At 42.9% G+C, this 27734-nt stretch overlaps 1 protein-coding gene across 1 annotated transcript in view; it reads right to left on the bottom strand.

Annotated features, from left to right (window-relative positions):
- Window positions 1-20198, bottom strand: part of LOC111975901 (PEX5-related protein-like) — a 127327-nt gene extending 107129 nt beyond the window's left edge. Inside the window, exons 1-2 of the mRNA XM_070447705.1 lie at window positions 20007-20198; window positions 14524-14628 (exon numbers count right to left, since the gene is read on the bottom strand). Coding sequence (XP_070303806.1) covers window positions 14524-14628; window positions 20007-20198 — 297 coding nt within the window. The remainder of the gene's footprint in view (window positions 1-14523; window positions 14629-20006) is intronic.
- Window positions 20199-27734: the final 7536 nt, after the last annotated feature.

Genomic DNA, 27734 nt, shown 5'->3' with positions numbered 1-27734 from the left:
AGAAGAGATAGTACTCACGGGCTTTTCAGGCTTCCAGCACGTCTCCTTCGCTGCCTCCTCAACATACCACCGCGTGTTGGGACTCTTTCGCTGCCTCCATCTCCTCACGAGCCGCGGCGATATTCCCCAATGTGCGCCCAGTGTCCTTTTCCTTCCAATACTTCGTCCCAAGTCCACGAGTCACTGGTTTCGGCTGTTGAGCTCTCCCCGCCGCTTGGTCCTAGGTGTGGGTGATTCCTGTAACGGGTGTCGTCTCCTCCTTCCTCGGAAAGAGGAGAGGAGAGAAGGATCGGTGGACCAATACCGTCAGCCGAGGTATGGTTAGAGCATAATGATTTATTTAAACAAGAACAAAACGAACTATACTTGAAAATGAAATTAAAATAACAAACGGACAACGGTAGACAGACCTGAAACATGGAACTTACATAAAAGCCACGAAGAAACTTCACGAAACAGGAACCGGACTAACATCACACGAACAAACAAACCGAAACAGTCCCGTGCTGGTGCAAACATACCACAGAACACAGAAAGAAATCACCCACAAACAAACAGTGTAACAGCCAACCTATATATGGTTTCTCACAGAGGAAACGTCCAAAACACCTGTCCCCTGATTGAGAACCATATAAGGCTAATTACAGTGACCTAAAACATATAACACAAAACATAGAATGCCCACCCAACTCAAACGCCCTGAACAACTAAAACATACAAAAAATAACATAAAACAGGTCAGGAACGTGACACCAGCCTTGACTGTTTTTCTCCACTAACAACGCCGGATCCTGCCCGTAAACCCTGGACCATCTACTCCTGATCATCACAGCTAGCTAGCTGCCACCTGAGTGACCCAGCCCCGAAGCTAGCCCCGTGAGCCGGCACAACTACGGCCATACTCTGTGATCACCCGGCTTACCCAGGACACGGCTAGAATCCACATACTCGCCGACACTTGCCGTAAGCTCTGACCTTTTGCAGCGGATTCATCGCTATGCTACTGAGTGGCTATAGTGCGCTAACGCCCCACCCCGAAGCTGCACCAGTTAGCCGTGCAAGCCATGCGCATCTACCGCGGCTACAAAAGAAATGACTACAACTACAATACCGCATCTTTCGACCATCTGCCAGGACCTTTCGATCCGACAGACGCCCTCGTACCACACGACTGGGCACGCAGACGTTAATTCCATATCCGCTGTGCGCCTCAACCGGCCGTTGACCGAACGGGCGGAGCAAGACGCTTCTACTTAACCAAGCCCTGCGAACTCTAAACACCGTGTCTTCCGTGCTAGCCCGTCAGTAACACTACGCAGCCGGCTTCCTGCTCCATCTATGCTGTTCACGGACACTATGATCACTGGTACATAGCTGATGCCATCTGGATTTCATTAATCACAGTACTACCATTTTGTTTATTTTTTTTTTGTATCTGTGCACTGAAATGACCAGTTTTGATAGCCTTTAGCCGTACCCTCATCCACTCCTCCTCATGTTCCTCGGAGGTGATTGGAGGTTAACCCAGGCCCTGCGTGTCCCCAGGAAGCTCTCATTTGTTGACTTCTGTAAACGAAAAAGCCTTGATTTCATGCATGTTAACATCAAGAAAGCCTCTCCCTAAGTGGTTGTTTTACTCCACTGCTTCAGCATACTCCGCCAAACCTGAATGTCCTTGCCGTGTCTGAATCCTTGGCTTAGGAACGGCCACCAAAAATTCTGAAGATTCCATATCCCAACTATACATTTCCATCAAGATAGAACTGCCAAAGGGAGGATTGCAATCTACTGTAGAGATAGCCTGCAAAGTTCTGTCATACTTTTCAGGTCTATGGCCCAAACAGTTCGAACTTCTAACTTTAAAAATGAATCTGCTCCTAAGAAAATTTAATTTTAATTTTTTATTTATTTCACCTTTTATTTAACCAGGAGGTCTAGTTGAGAACAAGTTCTCATTTGCAACTGCGACCTGGCGCAAGATTAAAGAATAAGACAGTTGTGAACAGAACAACAACACAAGTTACACATGGAGTTAAACAATAAACAGCAATATAACATAGTAGGGGGGGGAAAAAGTAAGAGAATCTTATATACAAATGTTGCAAAAGGCATGAGGAGGTATGGCCAAATATAGGCCATAGGAGGAAATAATCTTACAATTTAGCAGATTAAACACTGGTGTAATAAATCATCAGATGATCATGTGCAAATAGAGATACTAGGTGTGCAAAAGAGCAGAAAAGTAAATAAATGAAAACAGTATGCGGAGTGACAGTAGGTAAATTGCGGTGGTGCTATATTACCGATGGCACTATTACAAGCGTCAGCGATCGGTTAGCTGCTCAGATAAGCAGATGTTTAAAGTTGTTGAGGGAGATTAAAAGTCTCCAACTTCAGAGATTTTTGCAATTGTTCCAGTCGGCAGGCAGCAGAGAACCTGGAAGGAAAGGCGGCAAATTAGGTTTTTGCTTTAGGGATGATCAGTGGAATAACACCGAGCTGCGAGCGCGTACTACGGTGGGTGTTTGCCATCGTGACCAGTGAACTGAGCATAAGCGGCCTTTACCAGCATAGCCTTGTAGATGACCTCGACCCAGTGGTCTGACGACGAACACTGCAGCGAGGGCCAAGCCGAACTAGAGCATACAGGTCCGCAGTGGGTGCCTGGTATAGAGGTGCTAAGCTAACAAAACGGATGGCACTGTGATAAACTGCATCCAGTTTGCTTGAGTAAGCAGTTGAAGCTATTTTGTAGATTGACACGGCGAAGGTCGAGGATCGGTAGGGATAGTCAGTTGTTACTAGGCGTAAGTTTGGGCCTGAGTGAAGGAGGCTTTGTTGCGAAATAGATCCAGAATCGACTCCTATTTCGGCAAACAAAGCCTTCTTCACTCACGCCCGCCAACTCACCCTAGTAAAAACTGACTATCTTACGCGATCGTCGACTTCGGCATGTCATCTACAAAATAGCTTCCAATACTCTACTCGGCAAACTGGATGCAGTCTATCACAGTAGAATAAGAGTAGAATAGTATAGAAAAACAGATATACACATATGAGATGAGTAATGCAAGGTATGTAAGCATTATTAAAGTTGAATGAGATACGTAGAAATAGTATAGAAAATAGAGTCGATCATTAATATCGGAATGGCCGATTAATTAGGGCCGATTTTCCAAAGTTTTCATAACAATCGGAAATCTGTAAAAAAATACAAATTACACTTTATTTAATCTTTATATTTAACTAGGCAGTAGTTAAGAACACAATTTCTTATTTCAATGATGGCCTAGGAAGGTGGTTAACTTGCCTCGTTCAGAGGGCAGAAGCGACACGATTTTCACCTTGTCAAGCTCGCGGTGATTCCATCTACCAACCTTACAGTTAACTAAGTCCAGACGCAGCTCTAACACAAACCCTGCCTCTCATTGCACTCCACGAGGAGAAGACTGCCTGTTACAACGAATGCAGTAAGCGCCAGGTAAGTTGCTTAGCTAGACATTAAACTTATCTTGCATAAAAACAATTCAATCAATCAATCATAAATCACCTATTAACTACACATGGTTGTGATGCAATATTACTAGTTTATATCCTAGCGTGTCCTGAAGTTGCATATATAATCGATGCGGTGCGTATCGTCTGCTCCACAATGTTGGTACCTAAACCCAATGAACATCAATAGCCGTTTCTTAAAATCAATACACAGAAGTATATATTTTTTAAAACCGTGCATATTTAGCTAAAAGAAATACCAGGTTAGGCAGGAAATATTAACCAGGTGAAATTGTGTCACTTTCTCTTGCATTCATTGCACACAGAGTCAAGTTAATATGCAACCAGTTTGGGCCGCCTAGATTGCCAGAAATTACGTAATCAATATGACAAAACATTGAAGGTTGTGCATGTTCAGGTTTTGGCTCAGGACCTAGTTCAGCGTTTTTGGCGTCACTAGAGATGTCCATTGCACCTTTTTTGTACCTTTTGTTTTTCCCTTGCTCTATTATTCGTTTCACCTGGTGTGCGTTCCCTTGTTAGTAATTTAAACCCTGTGTGTTCCTCAGTTCTTTGCTCAGTGGTTTGTAAGTTAGCACCCAGCCCCAGCCATGCTGTTAAACTTTTTCTCTTGTTGGATTTTCCAGAGGTTCGCTGGTTTTGTTTCTTGTTTATTTTGATTAGTCTTTTTTGAGGTTGTTTTTTTATCCCTTGCCTGGTTCTTCACTTTGTGGATTTCTTCTCTGTGATTTTGCAAGATTCTATTTTTGTCTCTTGGCTTTTCTTTGGACGTTTGTGATTTATATTTTTGAGCCGGAAGATCTTTTTCTTTGATTAAACCACATCCCGTCTCTATTGTACTTGCTGTGTCTGCCTCATCTTCTGGGTTCTGCCGATTTATTTAGTGACTGTTTCTCTCGACCCGGGCGTTCCTGACAGCAATGGTAAACAGAGAATTAATTTAAGGACTAATGGTGCCACCCTTAGATAAAATACGAAAACGGCTTCCGCTATTTCACTGAAAGAATTAAACGTCTGTTGGTTTTCGAGATTGGATAGTTTCCGGAATTCGATACCATATTAATCGACCTAAGCTGCATTATTTCTGGTGTGTTATTAATGTTATAAACTAAAGTTTATGATTTGATAGAGCAAGTCTGACCTGAAGGGTGGTAGCAGCAGCAGGCTCGTAAGCATTCATTCAAACAGCACTTTCGTGCGTTTTGCCAGCAGCTTCTTCGTTGTGCGTCAAGCATTGCGCTGTTTATGGAATTCAAGCCTAATCAAACTCCGAGATTAGGCTCGTGTAACCGATGTGAAATGGCTAAGCTAAGTAGGCGGGTGGTGCGCCGCTAATAGCGTTTCAAAACGTCACTCGCTCTGGAGACTTGGAGTGGTTTTCCCCTTGCTCCTGCAAATGAGTAACGCTGCTTCGAGGGTGGCTGTGTCGTTGTGTTCCTGCGTTCGAGCCCAGGGAGGAAGCGAGGGAGAGGGACCGACGCTATACTATTACACATGGCAATACTAAGTGCCTAGTAAAGACATCAATAGTCAAAGTGTTAATGAACATATACAAATGTTATAGAGGAAATAGTCCTAATAATAACCTACAACCTTAAAAACTTCTTACCTGGGAATATTTGAGAGACGTCATGTTAAAATGCGCACATATTGCATTTTACTTTCTTCTCCAACAACTTTGTTGTTTTGTGTATTATTTAAAAAACCAAATTGAAAACATGTTTCATTATTCATTTGAGGCTAAATTGATTTTATTTGATGTATTATATTAAGCTTAAAATTAAGTATGTTTAATTCAGGTATTGTGTCAGGATTTGGCCAGGATTGTTCAGGTTTTGCGTCACTAATGCCCCCATTGCGCCTTTTTTGAACTTTTTTTTTCCCCTTGTTCTAAATTATTATTTGCACTGTCGGTTCATTTCCTCTTGTTGATATTTAAACCCTCGTGGTTTCCTCAGTTCTTTTTGCTTCAGTGTTTTGTTATGTTTAGCACCAGCATGGCTGGTGAACATGTATTTCTCCAGTTGGATTTTACCTGACGGTATCTGGTTTTGGTTTCTTGTTTGTTTTGATTATTCTTTTGAAGGTTTGTTGTTTTCGCCCTGCTGTTCTTAACCACTTTGGTGGATTTATCTTCTGGTAGCCTTGGTGATATTTCATTTTTTCTTTCTCTTGGCATTACTTTTTGACGTTGTGGATTTAAATTTTTTTGGCTGAAGGGACTTTTTTTTTCCCTTTATTAAACCACCATCGTCTAGTAACGGCTGTGTCTGCTGCATCTTCTTGGGTTTGCCGACTATTAGTGGACTGTTCTCACACCGGTCCTGACATGTATTGTTGTAATTGTCATTATTACAAATAAAATGAAAAAGAATTGTCTGATCGGGCTTTTTGGCATTAAGTCACATGCGCCAATACAACAGCTGTGACCTTACAGTGAAATGCTTATACAACAGCTGTAGAGCTTACAGTGAAATGCTTACATACCGAGACCCTAACCAAACACCATATGCTCTCAAAGCTCAATCAATAAGTAAGGACCTGGGACTAAACACCTCCCTCTGCAACTGGATCCTGGACTCCCTGACCGGGCCGCCCCAGGTGGTAAGGGTAGGTAACAACACATCCGCCACGCTGATCTTCAACACAGGGGCCCCTCAGGGGTGCGTGCTCAGTCCCCTCCTGCAGTCCCTGTTCACTTATGACTGCATGGCCAGGCACGACTCCAACACCATCATAAGTTTGCCGATGACACAACAGTGGTAGGCCTGATCACCGACACGACGAGACAGCCTTAGGGAGGAGGTCAGAGACCTGGCCGTGTGGTGCAAAGACAACAACCTCTCCCTCAACGTGATCAAGACAAAGGAGATGATTGTAGACTACAGGAAAAAGAGGACTGAGCACGCCCCCAATCTCATCGACGGGGCTGCAGTGGAGCAGGTTGAAAGCTTCAAGTTTCCTTGGTGTCCACATCACCAAAAAATTAACATGGTCCAAGCACACCAAGACAGTCGTGAAAGAGGGCACGACAAAACCCCTCAGGAGACTGAAAAGATTTGGCATGGGTCCTCAGATCCTCAAAAGGTTCTACAGCTGCACCATCGAGAGCATCCTGACTGGTTGCATCACTGCCTGGTATGGAAACTGCTCGGCCTCCGACCGCAAGGCACTACTGAGGGTAGTGCGAACGGCCCAGTACATCACTGGGGCCAAGCTCCTGCCATCCAGGACCTCTATACCAGGCGATGTCAGAGGAAGGCCCTAAAGATTGTCAAAGACTCAGCCACCTAATCATAAACTGTTCTCTCTGCTACCATACGGCAGCGGTACCGGAGCGCCAAGTCTAAATTCAAGAGGCTTCTAAACAGCTTCTATCCCCAAGCCATAAGACTCCTAACAGCTAACCATGTCGGCTACTCAGACTATTTGCATTGCCCCCCTTTTACCCTGCTGCTACTCTCTGTTTATTATCTATGCATAGTCACTTTAACTCTACCTACATGTACATATTACCTCAATTACATCGACTAACCGGTGCCCCCACGACATTGACTCTGTACCGGTACCCCTGTATATAGCTCGCTATAATTATTTTACTGCTGCTCTTTAATTATTTTGTTACTTTTCTTTCTTTTTTTTACTGAACTATTTTTTACTACACGTATTTTTCTTAAATTGCATTGTTGGTTAAGGGCTTCTAAATAAGCATTTCACTGCAAGGTTACACCTGTGGTATTCCGCGCATGTGAACAAATACAATTTGATTTTATTCAGCACCGATTCCAGGTCCTCTAATGAGATGGGTCGCCCCAGATCCACAGATTGCTTCTCATCCAATACGGGCAAATCAAGGTTATCAAAAAAAGGCTTGCATTCGTCTGGCTCAAACTGGATATACGATTTATATAACTCCTGGTAAAAGAGTGAAATGTTGCATTCATTTCCTGTGGATCAGAAAGTAAGCCTTTAGATGGGGATTGAATAGATTCTAAAGAAGTACAAGATTCACTTTTTTCCATTTTAAGGCTAGAAGCCTGCTTGGTTTTGCTCCCCATTAAAATAATAGTTCTGCCTCACTCTATGCATGATAAAAAAAAATGCTTTCACCTTTATTTAACCAGGTAGGCCAGTTGAGAACAAGTTTCATTTACAACTGCGACCTGGCCAAGATAAAGCAAAGCTGTGCGACAAAAACAACAACACAGAGTTACACATAAACAAACATACAGTCAATAACACAATAGAAAAAATCTATGTACCGTGTGTGAAAATGTAGAATTGTAGGGAGGTAAGGGAATAAAAGTCCATAGAGGCGAAATAATTATAATTTAGCTTTAGCACTGGAGTGAAAGAAGATGATGTGCAAGTAGAGATACTGGGGTGCAAAAGAGCAACAACAAAAAAATAACAATATGGGGATGAGGTAGTTGAGTGTGCTATTTACAGATGTGCTGTGTACAGTAACAGTGATCGGTAAGCTTCTCTGACAGCTGATGCTTAAAGTTAGAGAGGGAGATATACGTTTCCAGCTTCAGGGATGTTTGCAAATTCGTTCCAGTCATTGGCAGCAGAGAACTGGAAGGAAAGGTGGCCAAAGGAGGTGTTGGCTTTGGGATGATAAGTGAAATATACCTGCTGGAGCGCGTGCTATGGGTGGGTGTTGCTATGGTGACCAGCGAGCTGAGATAAGGCAGGGATTTATCTAGCAAAGACATATAAATGACTGGATCCAGTGGGTTTGGCGACGAATATTAAGCGAGGGCCAGCCAACGAGAGCATACAGATCGCAGTGGGTGGGTAGTATATGGGGCTTTGGTGACAAAACGGATGGTACTGTGATAGACTACATCCAGTTTTCTGAGTAGAGTGTTGGAGGTTATTTTGTAAATGACATCGTAAAGTCAAGGATCGGTAGGAAGTAGTCAGTTTTACGAGGGTAGTGGCACCATAGAATGAAGGAGGCTTTGTTGCGAAATATAGGAGCCAAAGATTATAGATTGATTTTGGATTGGAGATGTTTAATGTGAGTCTGTGTCACGTTCCTGACCGGTTTTCTGTTATTTTTGTATGTGTTTGACGGTCAGGGCGTGAGTTTGGGTGGGTAGTGCCTATGTTATGTGTTTCTATGTTGGTAATGGGTGACCTGATATGGTTCTCAATTAGAGGCAGGTGGTTTTCATCTCCTCTGATTGAGAACCATATTAAGGTAGGTGGTTTCACATTGTTTGTGGTGGGTGGTTGTCTCCTGTGTCTGTGTTTGTTGCGCCACACGGGACTGTTTCGGTTTGTTTGTCAGTTTCGTTCTTTTGTGTAGTAATTTTTCCTGTTCGTGAGTTCTTCGTTTTTGTAAGTTCGCATGTCCAGGTCTGTCTACTCCGTTTTGTTATTTTGTTAGTTATTCAAGTAGTTCGTTTTTTGTCTTGTTAAATAAATTCATTATGTCCTATTCCAACTGCATTTTGTGTCGAATCCTTGCTCCTCCTCTTCGGAATGAAGAGGAGGAGGAATCCCGTTACAGTCTGGAAGGAGAGTTTACAGTCTAAACCAGACAGCTAGCTATTTGTAGTTGTCCACATATTCTAGGTCAGAACCGTTCAGAGTAGTGATGCTAGTCGGGCGGGGCGGTGCGGCAGCAATTGGTTGAGAGGCATGATTTAGTTTTACTAGCATTTAAAAGTAGTTGGAGGCCACGGAAGGAGTGTTGTATGGCATTGAAGCTCGTTTGGAGGTTTTGTTAACACAGTGTCCAAAGAAGGGCCAGAAGTATACAGAATGGTGTCGTCTGCGTAGAGGTGGATCAGAGAATCACCAGCAGCAAGAGCGACATCATTGATGTATACAGAGAAGAGAGTCGGTCCGAGAATTGAACCCTGTGGCACCCCCATAGAAACTGACAGAGGTCCGGACAACAGGCCCTCCGATTTGACACACTGAAGTCTATCAGAGAAGTAGTTGGTGAACCAGACGAGGCAATCATTTGAAAACCAAGGCTATTGAGTCTGCCGATAAGAATGCAGTGATTGACACAGAGTCGAAAGCTTGGCCAGGTCGATGAAGATGGCTGCACAGTTACTGTCTTTTATCGATGGTGGTTATGATATCGTTTAGGACCTTGAGCGGGTGAGGTGCACCCATGACCAGCTCGGAACCAGATTGCATAGTGGAGAATGTACGGTGGGATTCGAAATGGTTGGTGATCTGTTTGTTAACTTGGCTTTCGAAGATTTTAGAAAGGAAGGGCAGGATGGATATAGGTCTATAACAGTTTGGATCTAGTGTCTCCCCATTTGAAGAGGGGATGACCGTGGCAGCTTTCAATCTTTGGGGATCTCAGACGATATGAAAGAGAGGATGAACAGGCTAGTAATAGGGGTTGCAACAATATACGGCTGATAATTTTAGAAAGAGAGGGTCCAAATTTCTAGCCCAACTGATTTGTAGGGGTCCAGATTTTGCAGCTCTTTCAGAACTTCAGCTGTCTGGATTTGGGTGAAGGAAAAGCGGGGGGGGAGGGCTTGGGCAAGTTGCTGCAGGGTTTGCAGAGCTGTTGGCCCAAGGGTAGCGGAGCCAGGTGGAAAGCATGGCCAGCCCGTAGAAAAACGTTTATTGAAATGATCGATTATCGTAGATTTATCGGTGGTGACAGTGTTTCCTTGCCCCAGTGCAGTGGTTAGCTGCGAGGAGGTGCTCTTTATTTTCCATTAACTTTAGTGTCCCAAAACTTTTTGGAATTAGTTCTACAGGAAGCAAATTTCTTTAAAAAAATATAAGCCTTAGCTTTCCTAACTGACTGTGTATATTGGTTCCTGACTTCCCTGAAAAGTTGCATATCGCAGGGCTATTCGATGCTAATGCAGAACGCCACAGGATGTTTTTGCGTTGGTCAAAGGCAGTCAAGTCTGGAGTGAACGAAGGGCTATAGCTGTTCTTAGTTGTACATTTTTTAATGGGGCATGCTTATTTAAGATGGTGAGGAAATCACTTTTAAAAAACAACCAGGCATCCTCTACTGATGGGATGAGGTCAATATCCCTCCAGGATACTCGGGCCAGCTCGATTAGAAAGGCTGCTTGCTGAAGTGTTTTAGGGAGCGTTTGACAGTGGAAAGGGGTGGTCGTTTGACCGTGGACTAATAGCGGATGCAGGCAATGAGGCAGTGATCTCTGAGATCCTGGTTGAAGACAGTAGAGGGTATTTTAGAGGGCAAGTTGGTCAGGATCTTATAGGGTGCCCATGGTTACGGATTTAGGGTTGTACCTGGTAGGTTCCTTGATAATTTGTGTGAGATTGAGGGCATCTAGCTTAGATTGTAGGACGGCGGGGGTGTTAAGCACACCCCAGTTTATGTCACCTAGTACGAACTCTGAAGTAGATGAGGGGCAATCAATTCACATGATGAACTCAGTTCTCCTTAAAAGTCATTCAGTTCCAGTTTAACCACCCTCAAATCATTGCTGGCATTATTTGAGTAATTCCTTTTCAGGTTCCGTTTCAGGTTTCTCCAATAACTTGAGTCTTGAGTCTTTGATTCCTGGCTTTATTGAGGTGAGACACAAAAATATGATGTAAAGTCTCTGGTAAACCCTTTAGTAGCCATCSATGTAAACCTAAGGTCCTCGACAAAGTCATTGTTTTTTGCAAAGAATTCAACTATTTTGGCTTGAAATACAGCCACGAACAATTTGTTTTGAAAAAGGGTCTTATTAAAATGGCAACATTTTGTTTTATTCATCTTAAAGCTCAAATCCACTTGGGTAACCAGGGGATTATAATCTGAAAGAGTTGCAGGCAATATTTGTATTGGCGCGATGCACATAATTTATAGTACGCTTGGCATTCTCTCAACCAGCTTCATGAGGTAGTCACCTGGAAAGCATTTCAAGTAACAGGTGTGCCTTCTTAAAAGTTCATTTGTGGAATTTCTTTCATTCTTAAAGCGTTTGAGCCAATCAGTTGTGTTGTGACAAGGTAGGGCAAGAACAGCTTAAATAAGCAAAGAGAAATGACAGTTCATCATTACTTTAAGAAATGAAGGTCAGACAATATGGAAAATGTCAAGAACTTTGAAGGTTTCTTCAAGTGCAGTCACAAAAACCTGCAAGAGCTATGATGCAAATGGCTCTCATGAGGACCACCACAGGAAAGGAAGACCAAGAGTTACCTCTGCTCTAGAGGATTTGTTCGTTAGAGTTACCAGCCTCAGAAATTGCAGCCCAAATAAATGCATCACAGAGTTCACGTAACAGACACATCTCAACATCACCTATTCAGAAGAGACTGTGTGAATCAGGCCTTCGTGGTCGAATTGCTGCTAAGAAACCACTACTAAAGGACACCAATAAGAAGAAGAGACATACTTGGGCCAAGAAACACAAGCAATGGACATTAGACCGGTGGTAATTTATCAATTTGTCTGGAGTCCAAATTTGAGATTTTTGGTTCCAACCGCCGTGTCTTTGTGAGACACGATGTGAGTGAACGGATGATCTCCGCATGTGTATTTCCCACCGTAAAGCATAGAGGAGGAGGTGTTATGGTGTGGGGATGCTTTGCTGGTGACACTGTCTGTGATTATTAGAATTCAAGGCACACTTAACCAGCATAGCTACCACAGCATTCTGCAGTGATACGCCATCCCATCTGGTTTGGGCCTAGTGGGACTATAATTTGTTTTTCAACAGGACAATGACCCAACACACCTCCAGGCTGTGTAAGGGCTATTTTACCAAGAAGGAGAGTGATGGAGTTCTGCATCAGATGACCTGGCCTCCACAATCCCCCGACCTCAACCAAATTGAGATGGTTTGGGATGAGTCGGACCACAGAGTGAAGGAAAAGCAGCCAACAAGTGCTCAGCATATGTGGGAATTCCTTCGACTGTTGGAAAAGCATTCCAGGTGAAACTGGTTGAGAGAATGCCACACGTGTGCAAAGCTGTCATCAAGGCAAAGGGTGGCTATTTGAAGAATCTGAAATATATAATATATTTTGATTTGTTTAATACTTTTTGGGTTACTACATGATTCCATATGTGTTATTTCATAGTTTTGATGTCTTCACTATTATTCTACAATGTAGAAAACAGTAAAAATAAAGAAAAACCCTTGAATGAGTAGGTGTTCTAAAACTTTTGACCGGTAGTGTACCTTTAAAAACAATGGGACTCACACTGGGCCTCAGGATCTCATCAGGGTATTTTTGTATAATCAAATTGCCATCGATAAAATACAATTGTGTTTATTGTCCGTAGCTCATGCCTGCCCATGCCATAACCCCACCGCCATCATGGTGCACTCATCAGTGTGGATGGATTTTCTTGTCAAAGGATAATATTCACTAACAGGGATGTAAACAAATTTGTAGACAAAATTTGAAATAAATATTTTTTGTGTGCATGTAACATTTCTGCAATCTTTTATTTCAGTTCATGAAACATGGGACCACTTTACATTCATATTTTTGTTCAATGTACATTCGTCAAATAAACTAATTCACCTTTTGCCCCTTTCATATTGATTAAGAGGTGCACATTGCTGTGTCATTTTGAGTGACGTGGTATGTGTTCTCACGTTGCAAAATGTCATAATGAGACATTATTGATACAGGCGGTTTCTTGTTAATTTAATGCACCTGTTTTTTGTATTTTTTTGTAGCTGATCTATATCTAGATATGCACCAAGTCCCCCCATATGATATTGGAATTAGTCAGCAAGAATGTTCAGCTTTATTTAAGTCTGTGGAAGTAAAAAAATGCAGTTGTTTTAAACACATTTACGGAAAGAAAAGTTCAGTCAAAAAGAAACGGACCGGAGAGAGGCCTTGTCTAACAAAAGACAGTCAGCAAACACTGCATTTTCCAGCTGAATTATTAGATAATACTAGATTTTATTACAAATAAGCACACAATAAACATTTTGTTATGCAGCACTATAGAGTGCATTGGGATTGGTTGGGATTAAAAATTTAAAATAGAAAAATCATTATATTCAATACATCTTCATTCAACAAACACATCATGGCATTTTATGCAACAACTTAGAATGTTGAAGGCTACAGAGCACATTTTCTAACTTATACATCAGAACAACACTATACTGTAACCACAGCACAGAAACACGCGCACACACACACACACAGACACACACACACACACACACACACACACACACACAAAGCACATTTATATCGAGCACAGAAAACGGGGGCCCATACCATTCACATATTGCTTCAAAGCAAAGCAACACTGAAAAGCACATTGAAAATCGACTACATCTACAAGAAGAGAGGTGTTGCATTATGGAAATGCATGCGTATTAGACACGTTTAGCTGCTTATGAGGTGTAAAATGTGCATTTGGAGTGTGCGTTTTCCTAAACTGCCTTGGAAATGTGCTATACTTTTTGCTGATAAAGGACCTAATTGCTTATTCTGCTGAGACTACCTGATTGGCTCATTTGGTAATGTGTAGTAATTGTATCCCTGAGAAAAGTGGGGGAAATTCTACAAACMAAATAAATAAAAATAGCAGTGTATTTGAATTTCTAATTACAGTAAAAAAAATAAAAAATAAGTGACAGCTGAGGCACTCTCACTTACGATTCTTACAAACATTGCGTGTGGCTACGATAAGGTGTTGCTGATGCAAAAATGATTAAATTAAAAAGGCACAAGTTTACTTAACATATAATTAAAATAAATCAATGAAATGTCATTCGGATAAAATGTCATTCCTTGCTACAGCTGAAATACTGCCTGGTTTTTAGTTGGTGACGCAGAACGAACTGTGGCATGCATTTTATACCTTATAGAGCAGCTGAAAAATGAAATAAAATCAATGTTGTCGCTTTTTGCTGTTTCCAGGTTAATAATATAGGATCGAGTTAGGCTCAAGAGTGGAGAGTAGATATAGGATGCTGAAAGCCTTGCCATTGATTTTATCACCACCAAAAATAAGAGGAACCTCCAGGAAGGGATGGGGGGTAGGGTTGCGATGGTTCTGCCCACCTTGGTTGTCACCGTCAGGAGGGGTTTCCCTTCTGAAGACGCCATACTTGGTATCTCCTTCAGGACCATGGCAACAGTCTTATCTGCAGCCCTAGAGTCTCTTCCCTATAACAGGTGAAATCAACAATGACTCGTGTCAGGACAATTGGTTCAGTCAATGTTTTTGCCCTCTAGGGCATCTTACCAACTTTACTTTATGATTATGGAATTATATGATAGGCTATGGTGAGCGAGGACAAAAAACAGCAACATCGATTGAAAACATATCCACAATGCTATGACAATGGCTATGGAGGGGTCACTATACACAGATGAGCATGGTCTCTTGTTACCTTTAGCAGTTTGATCTGATATAGCTGGGATCTCTAATGATGATTAGATATACAACACAGGTATCATCRGGAATGTGCTAGTCAGTCTCTCATTGCTTAGAACACATGTCATACTGTAAAGTTGCAATCACTTTTCAGTGTGACCTCTCCCATCCCATCCCTCTCCCATCTATGCACATCTCCCACACTTAGGTTAAATGTATATCCAATGGAAAAGCAATGTGATAATAAGTGTACTCAGCAGATCTTTTTTTTTTTGCGTTCATGTTATCAGAATTTCACACACTGTATGTACAGGGCAATTACCAAGTCTTGATAAATGCAGTATGCAGAAGCCCTATACAATCAAACATGTCCAAACAGGTTTCCAAAGTAGGGCAAGAAAACAAAATTATTCTTGCGAGAATCGAAGTCTATTCAACAAAACAATGTCTACCATAGGAAACAGACACAAAGTTAGCTGAATATCAATTACAAAATGTCATGCTGTGTAGTGAGAGACTGTTGTTTTTGACAGTGGAAACTCTGTTACCTAATTTGATTGTCTAGGGCCCTTTGTTCTTTCACTCTCACCTGCATTAGAGAATAAGCATTTTTCTCAATTGACCCGGCGCTCCTAGTAAGCTTTATTCAAATATCATGGCACAACTTGTGCGCATTGCCTCAAAGTACCGTCCCCAGAGAGAACCGTACAGCCACCTGCCTCCACACTCCACCAACACAAAGTGAACCCAACTGTATACAATCCCAGTCAAAAGTTTGGACACCCCTACTCATTCAAGGGTTTTTCTTTATTTTTTACAATTTTCTACATTGGTCGAAGAATAGTGAAGACATCAAAACTATGAAATAACACATGTGGAATCATGTATTAACCAAAAAAGTGTTAAACAAATCAAAAGGTATTTTCATGTTGTTTTAAGATTCTTCAATGTAGCCACCCTTCGCCTTGATGACAGCTTTGCACACTCTTGGCATTCTCGCAACCAGCTTCATGAGGTWGTCACCTGGAATGCATTTCATTARCAGGTGTGCCTTGCTAAAAGTTMATTTGTGGAATTTCTTTCCTTCCCAATGCGTTTGAGGCAAACAGTTGTGTTGTGACAAGGTAGGGGTGGTATACAGAAGATAGCTCTATTTGGTAAAATACCAAGTGCATATTGTGGCAAGAACAGCTSAAATAAGCAAAGAGAAACGACAGTCCATCTCCAGACTTGCTCCTGGCGGCCACTCGACTCAATCTGTCAGATTCACGCCAAGACTTCAAAAAGAAACCATGTGGAAATGGCTAGGACTCTCAGCAGACCAAAAATTACCCGGGTCCGAGATGAACACATATCCACATTTCTAGGAGGAAAATATCCTGTCCTTTGCACCTGTTGGAGCACTGTGACACAGTTTAGTTAAGAGGGAGAGCGGGAAGGCGTGAGCCGGAACCCTGGTCCTGAGCATAGTTAAGGCGTAGTTAATGAATCCTTTAAGGCGTAGTTAATTTAATGAATCCTATGGAGCCCGAGACAGATGCAGAAGRGAACGTCCCCGCTTAGCTGCAAAGTTCAGCTGCCAAGTGGGGACCTGATCCAGCCCCAGAGTCCCTCCAAATGGGAACCGTCGCAACYGGGTATCTCAGCCGTGGGCTCAGCTGTTTTGAGTTGACACACTTCCTCACACACACATGCATTCGCACACTCACACGCACAGCATCAATGCCACACACTCTGTGTCTGTCCACCCCTTAGGGGAGTCCTCTGATGTTTGAGCTGTCCCTGTAGAACTCAGCTGTCCCTGCAGACCATCAGCTCCGCTGTGGGTTAGCCTAATATAGCATAGGTGACCACTCAGGGTACTCAATTCCATAACCAGCTTTCTTTGTGTGTGTTGTTCACAGTTCTAATTTGCAGGCTGAGCTCGGGCTAGTAGCATTTTGTTTCGCGTGCCAGACTCATAGGCCCTAGTCCTTGCCATTAACGCTACCTTGGGTTCATAGCTAACATCAGGCCATATTTGGCATGAAAATACTCATGAGGTGGTTTTATGATGGCATGGCTACACGGTTTACTGAACTGAAATCTCAGCTGCAATAGAGCRTKCGTGTAYTGCAATGCGGGGCCTTCWGTATTTGATTACATGCTAAAKTATCTCAATTTAATTGCAACTACTGGCRTGTGTACAGCATTATGCCCCAGATAGACAGTAGCAGTATGCAAGGGTTTTTGCTCATTTTGAAATAATKTCCTCCTCAGCAAGAGTTCACTTCAGGCTTCTGAACTAATTAGAGTTGCTGGAGTCWTATAGACTAGGCTGTTTTACTTGTCTCTATCTCGCATCTCATGCCATCTTGTGCGCTAGGAAACATGAATAAAAATGCTGGAAGCAGTTGTAACGAAAATCAAATGACTCTCTCCGAGTTATGTTTTTCCGGGCACTCACGGCAGGGCGACAAGCTTCGTAAAACGGAAAAGCATAGAGACGCTCTGTCTGAGGACAAAGGACATTTGCTTTGCCTAAATATATAGATTCATGTGGACCATAACAAGGATTTCAATGTCCAAACAAAGCAGGATTCGAATCCGAGAAACATATGTGAAAGGCACACCTAAAGGCGATGATGCGATCGCGGCATCTTCACTCATCGCTGGTCTGGGTACTGTATCTGATCCACAATCCTCTCTAAGTTCTTTGATTTCCACTTATACTGGTAATGTACAGTCAATTCTAAGCCCTACTCCATTTCCAGAAGCAGCTGAGTGCTTAGAGATGAGTATTTAACCAGTAAGCTGTGTATAACTGTTTGCCTAACAGGAATACCTTTCCATACTGCTGGGACGGGGAAGTCTGTATGGATTTAAGCTTTGGTGCTGTGTTTAAATCCCTCAGTCAACAAAATGGCTTTTGAGGTGATTTGCTAAAAGCCTCCCTGCTGTGATGGTTATTTGTGTACACATACAGCACTTAACGACTTTGAAGCCACACTGAACAGAGTGTATGTAACGCGAGGGGGGATAGAATGTCATTGAGGATCATCCTYGGAGGATCAAATGTCAGCGGGATCACTACGAAAACAGATGGGGGAAAGACGCTCGGTGTCTGAAAGATATTGAGAATGAGCTTATGAAACGGAATCCCTCCCGTTCTGCTTAAATGTGTTTGAAGTGTTGTCCAGCTCTCCCTTGATGAAACAATGGATTTTATTTGCTGGCAGCAAGCAAAGATAAATGTAATTGTAAGCAGCAGAGGACAACGTATCTTAGATATGTTTTTAATGGGGACCGTATAGGCTCGCTATAGCTCGTCTCAAGGGTATATGTGCTGTTTTGTAATCTGACTGGTTGGATTCTTACAGTAAAAGCCAACCTCTGTGGCCTGTCTTGGCTCCATAGACAAAGCTCAAGGCTTTGACGAAACAGCAGGATTTAACCRATCCCCTGCCCRTGTCGTATTCAGGGACAGCATTATACTCCCTTTGCACCAAATCCCTRTAATTCCACTGCTGCACCAAATATCACTATGGAGATGACCTGCAACCGTAGAGTGGAAACAACAGTGAAGTGAAACTTTCTCAGTGGGTAAAGGACAATAATAACTGCATAATAGCTGTCGAAGTTTGAGAAATCTGACCCTGTAGGCTGGAGGCTGCTACAGATTGGCGGGACAGCTGAGCAAATTGCCTAAATGGGAGTCAGAGCAAGGACATCACGATGCTAGACAGTCCCTGCCAGGTTATTATACTCTCTACTCCCAAGCAGCAAGCTCAGGGATAGTATAGTACCTAGACACTGTACTACATACTGTGTAAGGACTAAGTTTGCACAGAGCCACTGTCTGCTCTCTGCGATGACGGTTTCCCCTCATTCTGTCAAAGGGAAGGGTTGTTAACATGAAGAAATACAACAGATTGATCACACTGCATCCACTGACATGAATTGACAGGAAGAATCAAAGTTTGTTATTTTATTGTGYTATTTTAGTGTTACTATTTTACTTTTATCTATTTGTTAATTTTCTTACTTTTTAACGGCATTGTTGGGAAAGGGCTCGTCAGTAAGCATTTCAAAGTAAAGTTTACAATAGTTGTATTCGKTGCATGTGACAAATACAATATAATTTGATTTTGATTTGATTTGATTAGTGTCATAAGGCAGAATTATGTACCGTAGGGCCATACTTCAAAATAGCAGAGCTTCTGATCGGAATAGAAAATTCAGGATGAGTCATTGATAACAAAGTTCCAGTCTGACCTTCTAAAGGCTGTTTATCATTGAATTACAGCAAGGGTTTCCCAACAAGGGTAACATCACACAGACAATGGTAGCATCCTCCCCTACGAGCCAGTCCAGAGGATAAGCCTGCCTCCTGGATGTCTGCCATCAAATAAAATAAAATGTTATTTGTCACATACACATGTTTAGCAGTTGTTATTTAGCAGATGTGTAGCGAAATGCTTGTGTTCCTAGCTCCAACAGTGCAGTAATATATAACAATTCACAACAATACACACCTAAAAGTAAAAKAAACAAATTAAGGAATATATAAATATTAGGATGAGCAATGTCGGAGCGGCATAGACTAAAATACAGCAGAATAGAATACAGTAAATACATACGAGATGAGTAAAGTAAAAATATGTACACATTATTAAAGTGGCCAGTGATTTCAAGTCTATGTATATAGGGCAGCAGCCTCTAAGGTGCAGGGTTATGTAACCGGGTGGAAGCTGCCTAGTGATGGCTATTTAACAGTCTGATGGCCTTGAGATAGAAGCTGTTTTTCAGTCTCTTGGTCCCAGCATTGATGCACCTGTACTGACCTCGCCTTCTGGACGAAAGCGGGGTGAACAGGCCGTGGCTCGGGTGATTGTTATCCTTGATGATCTTCGGGTCCTTCCTGTGACATCGGGTGCTGTAGGTGTCCTGAACGGCAGGTAGTTTGCCCCCGGGGATGCGTTGGGCAGACCACATCACCCTATGGAGAGCCCTGTGGTTGCGGGTAGTGCAGTTGCCGTACCAGGCGGTGGTACAGCCCGACAGTATGCTCTCAAATGTGCATCTTGTTCTCAATTGTGCATCTGTAAAAGTTTGTGAGGGTTTTAGGTGACAAGCCAAATTTCTTCAGCCTCCTTAGGTTGAAGAGGAGCTGTTGTGCCTTCTTCACCACACTGTCTGTGTGGGTGGACCATTTCAGATCGTTAGTGTTCTGGAACATGAAGCTTTCCACCTGCTCCACTGTGGTCCAGTCGATGTGGATAGGGGAGTGCTCCCTCTGCTGTTTCCTGAAGTCCACGATCTGCTCTATTGTTTTGTCGACATGGAGYGAGAGGTTATTTTCCTGGCTCCACACTCCCATGGCTCTCACCCCCCTCGCTACGCTGTATCGTCATTGTTGGTAATCAGGCCTACCACTGTTGTGTCATCTGCAAACTTTGAGTTGGAGGCATGCATGGCCACCCAGTCATGGGTGAACAGGGAGTACAGGARGAGGCTGAGAACGCACCCTTGTGGGGCCCCAGTGTTGAGGATCAGCGAAGTGGAGGTGTTGTTTCCTACCTTCACCACCTGGGGGCAGCCTGTCAGGAAGTCCAGGACCCAGTTGCACAGGGCAGGGCAGGGTTCAGACCCAGGGCCCCAAGCTTAATGATGAGCTTGGAGGGTACTATGGTGTTGAATTCTGAGCTATAGTCAATGAACAGCATTCTTACATAGGTATTCCTCTTGTCCAGATGGGATAGGGCAGTGTGCAGTGCGATGGTGATTGCATCGTCTGTGGATCTATTGGGGCGGTAAGCAAATTGAAGTGAGTAGGGTGTCAGGTAAGGTAGAGGTGATATGATCCWTGACTAGTCTCTCAAAGCACTTCATGATGATAGAAGTGAGTGCCACGGGGCGTTAGTCCTTTAGTTCAGTTACCTTTGCTTTCTTGGGTACAGGAACAATGGTGGACATCTTGAAGCAAGTGGGAACAGCAGACTGGGATAGGAAGAGATTGGATATTACATTTACATTTAAGTCATTTAGCAGACGCTCTTATCCAGAGCGACTTACAAATTGGAAAGTTCATACATATTCATATTCATCCTGGTCCCCCCGTGGGGAATGAACCCACAACCCTGACGTTGCAAGCGCCATGCTCTACCAACTGAGCCACACGGGATATGTCCGTAAACACACCCGCCAGCTGGTCTGCGCATGCTCTGAGACTCGGCCAGGGATGCCGACTGGGCCGGCAGCCTTATGAGGGTTAACACGTTTAAATTTCTTACTCACGTCAGCCACGGAGAAGGACAGCCCAGAGTCCTTGGTAGCGGGCCGCGTCGGTGGCATTGTGTTATCCTCAAAGCGGGCGAAGAAGGTGTTAAGCTTGTCCAGAAGCAAGACGTCCGTGTCCACGCCATGGCTGGTTTTCCCTTTGTAGTCCGTGATTGTCTGTAGACCCTGCCACATACGTCTCATGTCTGAGCCGTTGAATTGCGACTCCACTTTGTCTCTATACTGACATTTTGCCTGTTTAATTGCCTTATGGAGGAAAAAACTACACYGTTTGTATTCGGCCATATTCCCAGTCACTTTGCCATGGTTAAATGTGGTGGTTYGCGCTTTCAGTTTTGCGCGAATGCTGCCATCTATCCATGGTTTCTGGTTAGAGTAGCTTTTAATAGTCACAGTGGTTTCAACATCTCCTATACACTTCCTGATAAACTTAGTCACTGTATCCATGTACTCATCAATGTTATTCTCAGAGGCTACCCAGAACATATCCCAGTCCACGTGATCAAAGCAATCTTGAAGCGTGGTTTCTGATTGTTCAAACCAGCGTTGAATAGTCCTTAGCACGGGTACTTCCTGTTTGAGTATCTGCCTATAGGAAGGGAGGYGCAAAATGGAGCCGTGATCAGATTTGCTCAAGGGAGGGTAGGGGAGGGCCTTGTAAGCATCTCGGTAGTTGGAGTAGCAGTGGTCGAGTGTTTTAGCAGCGCRAGTACTACAGTCAATGTGTTGATAGAACTTCGATAGCATTTTCCTCAAATTTGCTTTGTTAAAATCCCCAGCTACAATAAATGCATCCTCAGGATATGTGGTTTCCAGTTTGCWTAAGTCCAGTGAAGTTCTTTGAGGGCCGTTGTGGTATCGGCTTGAGGGGTAATATACACGGATGTGACTAGAAAATTCTCCTGGGAGGTAAAACTGTCGGCATTTGATTGTGAAGTATTCTAGGTTGGGTGAACAAAAGGACCCTGAGTGGTTAATCATGAAACATGCACCCCCGCCTTTCTTCTTSCCGGAGAGATCTTTATTCATCTCTGCGCGATTTACTGAGAACCCAGTTGGCTGGACAAAGATAGGATATCCTGAGAAAGCCATGTTTCAGGGAAACAGAGTATGTTACAATGATGTCCCTCTGGAAGGAGATTCTCGCCTTGAGCTCGTGTACTTTATTATCCAGAGACTGAACATTAGCGAGTAATATACTCAGAAGCGGTGGATGATGTGCGCACCATTCGGGAAAGTCATATTCCCGGTTTTTACCGCCGCTCTCATATCCAAAAGTTCTTTCCGGCTATATGTAATAACACAAAACATTTCCTGGCCTAATTATGTAAGAAATAACACACAAAAAAACGAAATACTGCAAAGCTGCTTAAGAACTAGAAGCAGAGCTGCCCTATCTGTCGGCGCCATTCTTCAATCACCCTTTCAGTCGATACATGTCACTAATATTAGGACAAGGTCAAGCTTTACAGTTTTTTTACCCCACTTTTTGGTTCCAARATCATTTTTGCTATCAGCCTGGCAAGAACATTAATAGCTCATCAATTTATGGCCAACCAATCACAGTGTCTCACCGGCAGTATATTTACAATGCAGTGCAGGCTAATGGCAAAATAAACACTGCCGAAAGTAATTAGTATTCATGTTTTAAGCCATTTTGCGCCCTCTTCGAACTCTTTGAATAAACGCTCATCCACAGTGTTAACCAAGATGAATTAATTGAATGCTTGTATAATGATTCTATATATACATAGTAAGCACATAGCCATTAAGAACAACAGCAAAAAAATATGTCAATTGCCATCAGTGTTTGTCCTCAGCAGATCTGCTCTCCATCAATCATATGAAGTAGTAATTGCACAATAAAGTCAGAATTTAAAATCTTCATCATGATGAGATATAATTGCAGGTGTATAACTTTCAGACAATAACTCAGTTATGAGGTCAGTAAAAATTGTTTATTGTCACATACTGTACACCAGATAGGTGCAGTGAAATGTGTTATTTTACAGTGTCAGCTATAGTAGTAAGGTGCCCCTGGAGCAAATTTGGGTTAAGTGCCTTGCTCAAGGGCACCTTGAAAGATTTTTCACTTTGTTGGCAGCGCCGGGAGAGTGCCTCACCTATCAATAAGGCAAAGCTAATACACAGCAAAATATGCCACAAGCGATGTTTGTTGCAAACCTGTCCCTAACTGCAGAATCACTGTTCTTTGTAAAGTAAGCTTTGAAAACTGAATCAAATGAATTATTCTGACCTTTGTGGGGTTAAAAAGTAATTTKCTCAAAACATTTTATTTGTATTGCTACCATGGTGGTAGTGGATTTTTTGAACAGTGAATACTGGTAAGCCATGTGCACTAACGTCTTTGTAGCTTTGAGAGATAGTCCTGTCAGGGGTTTAATGACTTTGAGCACCCTCTTTACGGGTACCAGAGGTATACTTTCACAAAAACAGCACAGGCAATACTAAAGGAAATTCTCTGAGGTGAAACAAAGGGACCGAGGACTACTATGGTCTTAATTGAAGTTTTTGGTGTACCAGACAATTCTGCAGGGCCCACAATTGAACCTTTCATCAGGGTGCATCAAGAGGCATTCTATCTGAGGCACAGCAGAGCTCCTGCTGTTTGGAAGGGAAAACATCCAAGGCAAGCACTGASATCCTTCTACTCTGCATCATTAGCACTCTCCCCCCACTGCTGAAATGCATTTTGCAGACGGTCATGAAAAGCCCCTGTGTTTAGGGATTTGAAGGATTACGTGGATTCAGCTTGGATTCAGCTTTCTTGGGCTTTGTGTGCACAACATAATGAGAAATCTATCTATATTTCTTCTGGAGAGCCTGTAGCTCTCCAGAAGTGGTAAACAGCTGTTACTGTACACTACTGTACAACAACCCAAGAGAACATGATACAACATGACCCAATAAGGAACTTCCAGTGGAGCTGCATTGAAACATGAACATGAAACACAGCCCTCGGTTCATGAAACATTCACACGGGACATGTGAAAAGTATGTCAATTTTGACAACCGTGTATTCAGTACATAGCTTCTCCTGGGAAAATCAGTGTCCAAAGCCATTTCTTGTGTTTTACTAACGAGTATTGATGCCAGAGGACATTGTATCCCCTGGCCCTAACACACTTCCAAAAKAACTATCGAAACTTCCTTCACAAGTGTCTACATAAGTGTGAAATAAAGCKTCTTGTGTTCAGTGCGGAACGCTCTGGAAGTAAATGCTTGGCAGGTTACTCACTGGAGATATTTTCTGGCAGATGAACACTTAACTAGCTGGAATGTGATTTGGCAAGTTCAACAAGAGGATTTGCTGAKGTTTTTAATGGAGTCTTCGAGCAGTCTGAGTTATGTATATTACTTTTCTATTTCCAGYCATAATTGCATATATTGACACTCCATTGTAAAGTGATGTGGTACAGACTGGAGATACAGCACATACTGGCTGAAGAGCCTGGCTTGAGGTAGCCTATAGGGCATGTATGTTGGGAGATATGGATAATCCAGWGATTAAAATGTCAAACAAACATGCTTGTCCTGTCACTTTGATACAACACACTTCTCGAATGTTGACGCTAAGAGGCTAGTGTTCATATCCTTCCCTATGGACAAATTATGTTAAATAACAATTACTTGTCTGCTTACTCAACTCTCTTATACGGAAGCTTGGGGGGGGTGACTGACATTTCTATTTTGCAATGTCATAACATCTCTATGCTTGTCACATCACTCATCTGAAAGCCGGTGTACGAAATAGATTTGGAAATGTAGACAACAAAGTCATGCCTTAGACACTGTCTCGCACACGTCCGTTGTTACAGCTGCTGAGCCCTTTACTGTGTTTACTCTTCTATTCTCCTCTTCTCCCGCTTTTTCTCTCCATCTCTCTCCCACTCCCTTCTCTAACTCCTTGAGGGAACGATACCTCAATCTTTCTTAGGCACAGTGGCACCAAATAATAGGCCTTGTTTTGTCTTTCCCTTTCTGCAGCAGCTTGCAGCGTCCTTTGGTTCTCACAGATGGCTCATGTATTTATGAGACGCTTGTCTTGTGCCACAAAGAAAACATGGTCACAGTAGATGAGCACAAAGTTCACAATTAGCCGTTTCGGTATCACTCGTGAAATGGGGTCACTTTATGGCACATAGGGACGAATTCAGACCCGAGTTACTCGTGAGTAAATGGAACTTTATTCCCTTTTTATGCTCTTGTATCTCTATGCGTATTCTGATCTTGATTTTACGCATTGGGAAAAGCCAGTGCCNACTCGTGAGTAAATGGAACTTTATTCCCTTTTTATGCTCTTGTATCTCTATGCGTATTCTGATCTTGATTTTACGCATTGGGAAAAGCCAGTGCCAGCAAGGTATGATTTTGGGATTGAGATCAAGGAAATGGAGGTGTGGCAGAGATTTGTCAACAGATACGCCGTATTCTGACATTGACTTAATTCCATCATAATGCCACCACCTTTACGCGCGAGGAAACAATGAATAAGGTCGAGCAACCTGTCCTTTCCAAGTGGAAAAACATCTAATACATTTTTCCCCCTATAGGAATTACACCATATTCCACACACTGTAATTTACAAATTGATAAGAGCTATTGATAAGTGCTAGCTAGGCAAATTAGTCGTCTGTTTGGATAAGGGGATTGTGAATATAAATTACTATTGTGTTAGATCTATTTTACCTTATGATCGCAGGAGGCAAATGTGAAACCAGTCATATGGCAGCAAACTGAAGCCGACCCACTGGGCACAAACTGTTTGAATCAATGTTGTTTCAACGTAATTTGTCAATGTACTGTGAAGTTGAATCTGTGTTTGAAACACATTACATACAAGGACTTAACCTGATTAACAAGGTGATACATCAATCAATTTTGAACGAAATCATCAAAACTATTTTTACGTTGAAATTGTGTTGACAATTCCAGGTAGCATGGTTGAAAATCTTACATAGAATCTACTTGGAGATAGCAACACAATTCATGTCAATTCAAAGGGGGGTTTTTTAGAAAAAAATTGGGGTAGACCTGCACCAAGGCATGGTAGGCTACAGGACATAGGGCAAGCAGCCTTTGGTGAGAAGGGCAAACAAACTGTTGGCGTATTATTCGAAAATGGAAGAAAGTTCAAGATGAGGTCAAATCACTCTCGGTCTGGGCTCCATGCAAAATACACTCGTGTGGATCATGATCAATGAGGAAGGTGAGGGATCAGCAGAACTACACGGCAGGGACTGGTCCAATGACTGAAGAGAGCTGGGACACAAGTCTCAAAGAAACCATTAGTAACACATAACGCGTCATGGATCTAAAATCCTGCAGCGACCGCAAGGTCCCCCATGCTCAAGCGAGCGCCAATGTCAGGCCGTCCTGCAGTTTTGCCCATGACCCCTCTGGATGATCCAGAGGAGGAATGGGGAAGGTCGTGTGGTCTGATGAGACAAAAATAAGAAGGTTTTTGGTCCTAAACTCCCCGCCGTGTTTGGAGGAAGAAGAAGGATGAGTAACAACCCCAAGAACCCAATCCAACCGCGAAGCAGGAAGGTGGAAACAACTCACTTCTTGGGGATGCTTACTGCCAAAGGGACCAGGACACTGTACCGTATTGAGGTAGGATGGCATGGGCATGTATCGCGCAGATCTTGGCCAAAAACCTCCTTCCCTCAGTAAAGAGCACTGAAGATGGGTCGTGGCTGAGGTCTGTCCAGCGATGACAACGACCCGATAACACACAGGCCAGTGGAAACTAAGGAGTGCTCCGTTAAGAAGCATCTAAGGTCCTGGAGTCCTACCTCCAACCTGAACCCCAATAGAAAATGTTTGGAGGGAGCTGACAAAGTCACGCTTATGCCCAGCGACAGCCACGAAACCTGAAGGGATATGGAAGAAGTCTGTATGGAGGAGTGGGCCAAAATCCCTGCTGCGTGTGTTGCAAACTGCGATCAAGAACTACAGGAAACGTCATGATCTCTGTAAATTAGCAAACAAACGGTTTCTGTTACCAAAATATTAAGATTTCTGCCTTTCTTATGTATCAAATACACGTACTGTCATGCAATAAACATGCAATAATTACTTAAAATCATAAGCATATGATTTTCTGGATTTTTGTTTTAGATTCGTCTCTCCACATTGAAGCTGTACCTATGATAAAAATGACAGACCTCTACATGCTTTGTAAGTAGGAAAAACCTGCCAAAAATCGGTCAGTGTATCAAATACCTTGTTCTCCCCACTGTATATGTGTTTCCAGTTTGAATGAAGTCCAGTTGAAGTTCTCTGAGCGGCCGTCGTGTATGGCCTTGAAGTGGCGATAATACACTAGCGCTGACAATAAACTAAAATTATATTTTGGAGATAATACCGGTCGGCATTTGAATTTGGAACGAATTACACTAGGTCAGGTAACAAAAGGTCTTGAGTCTCCTGTAGTTATATACAATTTACCACCATGAGTAGTTCATCATGGAAAACATACACCCCCCACTGGCTCCTTCCAGAAGATGTTTATTCAGTCGGCGCGCCGCAATGAGAAGCCAGGTGGCTGTACTGACTCCGACAGCATTTCGAGAGAGCATCGTTTCCCGTG

Source organism: Salvelinus sp. IW2-2015, linkage group LG16, assembly GCF_002910315.2.
Source record: "Salvelinus sp. IW2-2015 linkage group LG16, ASM291031v2, whole genome shotgun sequence".
NCBI lineage: Eukaryota > Metazoa > Chordata > Actinopteri > Salmoniformes > Salmonidae > Salvelinus > Salvelinus sp. IW2-2015.
Note: the sequence above shows the minus strand (reverse complement) of the source record. Positions and strands in the feature narration are given on the sequence as shown.